Here is a 7,612-nt window from a genome sequence, read left to right as displayed (position 1 = left end):
AAGCGCCACATGAAAGCTTGAATCTGTTCTTTTTCTGTGCTCCAGATGGATACCATGACGGCATCCAGAAGTGTACACATGTGCCAGCTAGGCATGGTGAGGTCACATGCTGGCACCAGCGCAGGGCCCGACTGTGCCGACTGGGCAGAGCACGAGCCCGAAAGCAGAGCAAGAGTTTCCAAAACACAAGTGCTTCGTAGAAATTTCAAAGATCGCCAGGATGACGGAACACGAGCTTCTTGCACCCGACGCCGAGCCAATTCACGTGCAGGACCTAAACAAAGACGAGAACGATGAGAGAGAATTTCTCTGCCCGGTATGTGTAATTGTGCTGTCTGTGAAAGTTGCCCTCATCCCAACCTCGGCAAATTGCCTGATCATTGTCGTTGCTGCAGGCCTTTGCGTCTCGGTACATGACGGAGCCCATCGTGACAAACAAGTGCGGCACGCATGCCCCTTTTAAATATTCCATCCTTGACCTAAGAAAGTCCTTTCAGGATCCGGTTGCGTAGCATCGAGCATTGAGTTGAATAGCATACTGCTGTTTTATGACGATGCGTTATTGCATTTTCCCATGGATTTGCCTACGAATAAAAGGACTCTGATCTGGTCACGATCTCGACTTTCCTAGAAGCTGTGATCATGCTATACTACCCAGGTATTTTGAAATTTGACATGAAGAGGAATCTTGCATGTTCCAAAAGCTATTACGTCGCACCAATCACTTTGCAAACTAGTGACTCAGCTGAGCATGCCACTGTGTGGCATATTAGGTCTGCACTGCAAGGATTAGCACCATACAATTTTGGGATAGATGAGATTGCTCTATCAAATGGCGTTTTTCAGTTTTACTTTGCAGCTTTGTACGCAGTCGTGAGGAGGTGATTATAAACAAGGCATGTGTACGTGCAGGTTCCCTGAGAAGACCATGCCAGCAAAGGTGGTGTACCGCCTGATCAGGGACGCCAGGGAGCTTGATGCCACCCCAAGGTGCATGCTACTCAGGACAGCACCCAGCTTGCAGACTTGATGGCCCATGACATCATCAAGTCTATGTAATGTGCTCAGCACACTATTGGCGCCATCAAAGTTGACACTGCCATCAATCAACTTCTTTGGAGGTGGATGGAATGTTGATCTCTTGGTAGCGTGTCTCAACACCACATCCCCCCTCCCCCCCCCCCCTGTCCCGGGAGTCCAATTGTAACGGGAGCACTGGAAAGCTAGAACTAGAGTGATGTGCATGAGGGATCCTGCTGACTAAACGTTGATGTGGCTGTGCAGGCTCAACCTGGCTTCCTTTGTGACCACATGGTGAGCCGATCCCTTGCTGCATGCAGATGCTTGCTGCGCTCAGTGCTCTTCTGAACGCACAGATTCGATGTGAATCGAATTGCTGTCCATCCCTTTGCGTTTTAGGTTTTACAGTGTCTTGATGGGCGGATTTGCTGATTTTCTGTACAGGATGGAGCCAGAAGCCGACCAGCTCATCCTGGAGTCCCTGAACATCAACTACATTGATGAATCAGAGTACCCCTCAACCACCAACATCCAAAACAGGTGCCGCTCGGTACTTGATACGCCCCTCACGACAAGTGCTCACACTGTGACCATGCATGTGGGATGGCGCAGTGCTTTTTGGCTGCAGTGCATGTCTTTGGTGAGGCATGCAGACTGTATTTGCAGCAAGGGCTGATGATGAGATGGTTCTGACTTGTGGCGCTGCAGCTGCGTGAGCATGCTGGCTGACCTGTACCACGCTGAGAACCCGTGCGGAACCGCCACGGTCGGGTCAAGCGAGGTGAGCTTGCCAGCTGCTTCCAAATCTCAGCAGACGCATCTCAATAATATCCAATCTCCAAGTCATCCACCGTGCGCACTTTGCATTTCAGCAGAGAAGTATGCAAACGTCGATGCTGAATGCAGCCCTCTTGATTGCACAGTCCAAGCAGATTTTTAGCTTCTGTGCCATTCTTGTCTTGCAGATTGCCTATGGAAACCAATGCAGGCCTGCCGTGCCTTGTGCTCTACGAATGATGGCATATGTGTATCAGCGATTCACAAGCACCAGAAATGCCTGTCTGCAGGCAATCCTGCTGGGCGGCCTGGCCTTCAAGCGGCGCTGGCAGGAGAAGCGCAAGGCGGCCGGCATCAAGGAGGCAGTCACCCCCAACATCGTCTGCAGCTCAGCAGTGCATGTGTGACCTCTTCTTCCCAGCCTCTAGTCTGCAAGGGACTGTACTGGGCCCTTCATCAATGGGGAGGCCATTGGCTGTACTCCCGTCATTCCAGAAGAGAGCGGCCATCCAATTGCAAATTTAGGCCGGGCGCGCTCGTGAAATTTGCAACGCGCGCAGCCTGAATATGCATTTGAAAGAATTGGCTTAATTCACATGCACTCACTTCTACAGTCAAATTACCGCTTGTGTCCCAGTGCACTCTGCAAGGACAGTAATTCTCCCTAATAATTGTAAGCACAGGAGCAGTACAGGGAGCGAGCTGAAATAGGTCCCTGGAAAAGTTGATGCGGTCTAAGAGGCTGAGCGCTGCACGCACAGGTGTGCTGGGAGAAGCTGTTCAACTACTTTGAGATTGAGCCTCGCTACGTCAACCTGACAGAGGACTGCTTTGTGGCAACCCCAGAGAAGATTGCGGCAGCCTGCGATGAAAACACAATCGGCGTGGTTGCTATCATGGGCACCACTTACTCTGGCCACTTTGAGGACGTCGCCGGCATCGACGCTGCTCTTGGTGTGGTGCAGTTACAAGCTTGAAAACCATTTGAATTCAAATTCAAGCCAGTGGATGAGAACACGTTGCAAGCAATGCTGGTGTCAGAGCTGATGAGACGGGCTGTTACGCCCTGCATGCAGTCTTTTTGCCTGTCACACCCACAATTGGACCCAGAGAATCAGTGGGCAGTGAGGAGCCTCCCAATGTCTCGAACTGAAAGCAGGTGGACATTATTGGGACAGCTGGGGGCTCTTTGAGGAGACTTGAGTTTGTAATCTGAAAGGGGTTGCGATGGCGGTGGTAATGTGTGAGCATGGTTGCTGCTGCAGAGGAGCTGAACAGCAAGAACGGCTGGGACATCAAGATCCACGTGGATGGGGCATCCGGGGCCTTTGTTGTGCCGTTCCTGTACCCGGACCTCAAGTGGGACTTCCGCTGCAAGAACGTGGTCTCCATCAACGCCTCTGGCCACAAGTGCGCACACCTTGTTTCAACTTTGACTTTCAATGCTTTTCACTGTTATGCACTTGGGTGAATTCCATTTGTTTCAGGGTGCGATACTCTGACCAAAGCACCAGCTGCTGCCTGCCACATGTCTTTGTTCAAGCTCTCCAGCAGTCATGCTAGTGTCCAGGACTATATTTTGCTGTCATGTGTTCCTATTCAGTCATGTGCAGGTGCTCTGTGAGTGAAGAGGGGGTTCAGATTTGGTTTTGGGTGCGCAGGTATGGCCTGGTGTACCCGGGCGTTGGCTGGGTTCTGTTCCGCAGCAAGGAGTACCTGCCAGACAGCCTCATCTTCCACGGTGACACTCTCTCCACTGCCGAGTACACTTCCTTGGCTACATTCTCCTGCATTGAAGCCTGGCATGAGGATATTCTTGCCCCTGAGGAACCTTCCAGTGAAGAGTCCGCAGGACATTCAAACTTTCGTTTGAGGGATGCATGCAAGCTTGCAGTGACGTTCAAGGCTGGGTGCCTGAGTTGTGTGCCTGGCCTGGCCTGCAGACAACTACCTGGGCACTGACCAGATCAACTTCACGCTCAACTTCTCCAAGGGAGCCTCCCAGATTGTCGCACAGTACTACCAGGTCCGCCGCTTCTGAATGCAACAACTACTCACTATCTTTATCAAACACAGCTTAAGCATTTGCTTGTCCTTTTACAATGCCTTACAGCGATGATCATCCTGCATGGAAGTGTCCTCGGGCCTGGTATTACAGGACATGCTGACCATTGAACTCTCTGGTATCTCGTCATGTGCCGCATTTCAGGGACTGTTAGGACAGGAAACAGTTCTGCGTGGTTCTGCGCAATAAGCCGCCCCTTTTGCTACCCTTTGGATCTGTTCAGTCCCTGCTGACGTGCAAATCGCTCAAACCCATTGTTGTGATCTGGGGTGTTGATTTGCGCAGTTCCTGCGGCTGGGCCGGATTGGCTACACCAAGATCATGCGCAACTGCCACGCTGTCGCAATGTACCTCGGCAAGGCGTGTTTCCCACTCCTGCAATTGCAATTGCTACAAATCATTGTTGCACAATCCTTGTCATGCATGCATGCACATTTGTCAAACTCCTGATATGCACAGCTTCAGACTGTCATCTATTTTGCATTTGATCCACATTCAGGCTTCCCTCTGCTGGCAACGCAGCAATTTTGGCCTGCTGGACCTGATGAATGCACGCGCTTAAAAGCAGAACTTCATGGTATTGAAGGTCTTGAAGTACCCTATAAACTAAGTTGTGCTCCTGAATTCTCTCTCATTGTTGATCACTTGTAAGCAGCCTTGTTCCACTCCCACAGGCGCTGGAGGATACGGGCTATTTCAAGGTGATATCGGCGCGCGACCCCGTGCCCATGCTGCCTCTCGCAACGTTCACCCTCAAGCCCGAGTACCGGATGAACGGCTACGACGAGTTCGACGTGGCCGACCGCCTGCGCCAGCGCGGCTGGGTCGTCCCGGCGTACACCATGGCGCCCGACGCGCAGGTGAGTCACTTGATTAGTCACACAATGAGTCAACCTGGGGGTTTTCCGCAAAGGTGCTGAGTCACCCTCATGCCTGGTAATAGTCACCCTCCTCTGGTCGTAAGTAGGCTCCTACCTGCTGAAGCAAAGCAGGTTGTTCTCGGCATGCCTTTGGTGCCTAATGTTCGGGCACTCCTGCGCCAAATCAAATTTTGCATCATGATCAGAGCACCCTTCTCTAGCATACTTCTGCAGCAGGTCTGTGGGCGCCCGGATGAGCTACATTGTTAGCCCTTCAAGCTGACCTGGCCCTGGTTGATTGGAGCACCTGTTTACTTCAGACGGGCCAACTAGGGAACTTTCACAATAATGTCATCATGTGCTGGCTTCTGAAGTGCTCTGCAAGGAGAGGCCAAAGCAGCAGGGAGCTGCCAGCAACTAGATCCTGAAATTCAGGTTGGAAGAGGCATAAAGTGAGGGCAATGCCAAATGTAATAGATGCTCTGTGCGCGCAGGCAATCCGCGTGCTGCGCGTGCTGTGCCGCGAGGAGTTCTCCATCTCTTCTGCGCGCACTTTTGTGGAGGACATCAAGAACGCCATGGACTGGCTCACAGGCCACTACATCTACACCCCCCAGCAGGTCAGCATTCATTCTTACTTTCCCTCAAACCCTCGGCCACAACTTTCAGTGTTTTGCTGTTGCACCGTGGTTCCTTGTGAAGCTGCTCTTGTCCTCATCTGTGTACTGTCGCTGCCGACCTCTAAATCCTCAGCAGGCCTGCGCTGTTTGCTCATCTACCCCAAAACCCTCGGCCACAGAAGACTCAAAATAACAGCCTATGAAGTTTCTCTTTGAGTCCCCTATCAGCCACAAAGGGCACTGCTCTCATTTGCGCGGCAGCTCTTTCTTCATTTTGTACGCCCAGGGTGCTCATCTGTCTGTGTGATGTTATGGTAAACCACAAACACAGAGCCCCTTCAAGTTGCAACTTGGAACCGCCCCGCCCAGAGCACCATTGAGCGATGCGTTGCCTTGCATCTGCCCTGCATCTGCTTTGAGGCTTGCATCGCCTCCTGGTATTGGTCTCTATTGCTGAGACATGCAGCCCTCATGTCAGGCAATTGCCCTTTCTTAAGCCAGCAAGATGCTCATACTCTTTCCTATTTGAAGGATCCAATTTATTGCACAGATGCACATTGTCGGAGCCTGGTCGCTGACACTACAATTATTATGTCCCTGCAGCTGACGGACCTGAAGAAGACTCTGGGCTGGAAGGGCACAGGCAAGCGCGCAGTCAAGACCACCATTAAACCCGGCGAGCCAGAGGTCAACCAGGCAGCCGTGCCCATGCACGGAGGCGTCTGCTAGAGCTGCATGCATGCCATGCAGCTCATGCCAGGCTCCAATCCGGGCGCATGAATCTTGTTATTCACATGGTGAGTTGGGGGCAAGTGGCCAATGAAGGCGTATCTCGAGTGAAGGCGCAAGAGATCAGCACAATCTCGCTGAATTTGCAGCAGAGGCCATGATTTTGAGTCCGGGGCAGGTGAAACCAAGGCATATTTTCAATTTATTACATATCTGTCATCATGGGTCAACCATTGGTGTGAAACTTGCACAGGGAAGCACTGTCTCACGCCCGGGGTTTTTGGCACATGGGCAACGCTGACTGGACAGCTGCTAAATGCAATTTGACCCCCAGAAAGCTCAGTGCAGGTGCCAAGCGCAGTTTTGCAGATTCCTTGGCAGTTTTCAGCAGGAGCAAAGCCTTCATGGTGAGGTGTTTCCACAGTTTATATTGCTCAGGAAGCTGCGGGTGTTCAGGACTGATCACTGTTTCCAGTAGGTGCACATGGGGTGTCTGCATATTAGCGAGCCACATGGGAGACATCACATTACCAGACACATTCTTGTGAGATGGAGCACTGCTAAGGCTTCATTAGGGAATTTGTAGCCATGCCCTAGATGCATTGACAGTTTATCAAGGGCATAGTGGTTGGATGTAGGTTCATGAGAGTCAAATGACAAGCGGCTGAGCGGCAGTTCAGATGCCATGCTAGCTTGTGAGAGACGCTGCCCATTGGCAGGTCTTTCAGTTAGGGTGACTTTTGCAGGATGTGATGATTGTTTGTTTGGCTGCATTGCTTTGAAAGCTGTTGTTATGCACACGCCTCCCCTGGATAATTGGATGAGCACATGCATCCGCCGGTATACAGAGCTGCTCAGCACGGCGACAGTTACTTATTGGTTAATTCAGATTGATGCTCACCCTTTACAGCAGCTTCTGCAGTGACCAGGCATTGCAGCTACATTTCTGGTTAAGCTGTAGTGCTTGTTACTAACTAGCTAGTGGCAGCATGAAAGGATACAGCACTTTTGTTGATATTTTTTGCAGCATTAAAATGAGGCCCTAGGGTGCCATCTTATGTAAAGCATTATGCCTGGTCAATATTTCAATGAAGTCGAGGATTTTGCACACAGCCATCAACGTCATTCAATGTGATTCTGGCACTGACACATGGCAAGCGCTTGAACCCTGTCTCGTTGTATGTTGTCAAACAGCAAGAGGATAACCCTGCCTACAAGCTGCAAACGACCAGGACACACATCTCAAAGCCACGAATGTGTCCGATGTGGTACTTCACAATGAACACAGCAACAGCAGGTACAAAACAGCAGTGTTTGTGCAATATTATCAAGCTATCATGGGCCAGCGAAATGCTGTCACAGCATTTCTTGACAGACAGCCCTTGAGGTACCCATCATCTGCGTGTGCAATGTACAGATCACCATGTCAGCCTTTAGAGATGTGGATCACCACTCAGTATAAAAGCTGTGCCCAGTGCTGCTAACAGCGCCGTTGGCTCTATGTACTGTTGTAAGTGTTGAGGTGGCAAGTTAATTCCCTT

General features: G+C 51.1%; 1 protein-coding gene across 1 annotated transcript; it reads left to right on the top strand.

Moving 5' to 3' along the window:
• Nucleotides 1-228: 228 nt before the first annotated feature.
• COCSUDRAFT_54732 (glutamate decarboxylase) lies at nt 229-7,150 on the top strand. Its single transcript, XM_005643538.1, has 15 exons — nt 229-316; nt 396-439; nt 913-990; nt 1,285-1,314; nt 1,465-1,560; nt 1,729-1,801; nt 2,088-2,198; nt 2,559-2,751; nt 3,063-3,207; nt 3,459-3,538; nt 3,741-3,823; nt 4,148-4,222; nt 4,537-4,722; nt 5,217-5,342; nt 5,946-7,150. Exons 2-15 carry the CDS (start codon nt 414-416, stop codon nt 6,069-6,071), a joined length of 1,428 nt encoding a protein of 475 aa, XP_005643595.1. The 5' UTR covers nt 229-316; nt 396-413; the 3' UTR covers nt 6,072-7,150.
• Nucleotides 7,151-7,612: the final 462 nt, after the last annotated feature.

Source organism: Coccomyxa subellipsoidea, assembly GCF_000258705.1.
Source record: "Coccomyxa subellipsoidea C-169, whole genome shotgun sequence".
In the NCBI taxonomy this organism is placed as follows: domain Eukaryota; kingdom Viridiplantae; phylum Chlorophyta; class Trebouxiophyceae; family Coccomyxaceae; genus Coccomyxa; species Coccomyxa subellipsoidea.
This window is presented reverse-complemented; position numbering and strand designations above follow the sequence as displayed.

Excerpts from the sequence above, each read along its gene's own strand:
- COCSUDRAFT_54732 (XM_005643538.1), top strand. The coding sequence starts at position 414 with ATGACGGAGCCCATCGTGACAAACAA. Across the intron at positions 991-1,284 it reads GAGCTTGATGCCACCCCAAG|GCTCAACCTGGCTTCCTTTG; the intron begins GTGCATGCTACT and ends GTGGCTGTGCAG. Across the intron at positions 3,824-4,147 it reads TTGTCGCACAGTACTACCAG|TTCCTGCGGCTGGGCCGGAT; the intron begins GTCCGCCGCTTC and ends TGATTTGCGCAG.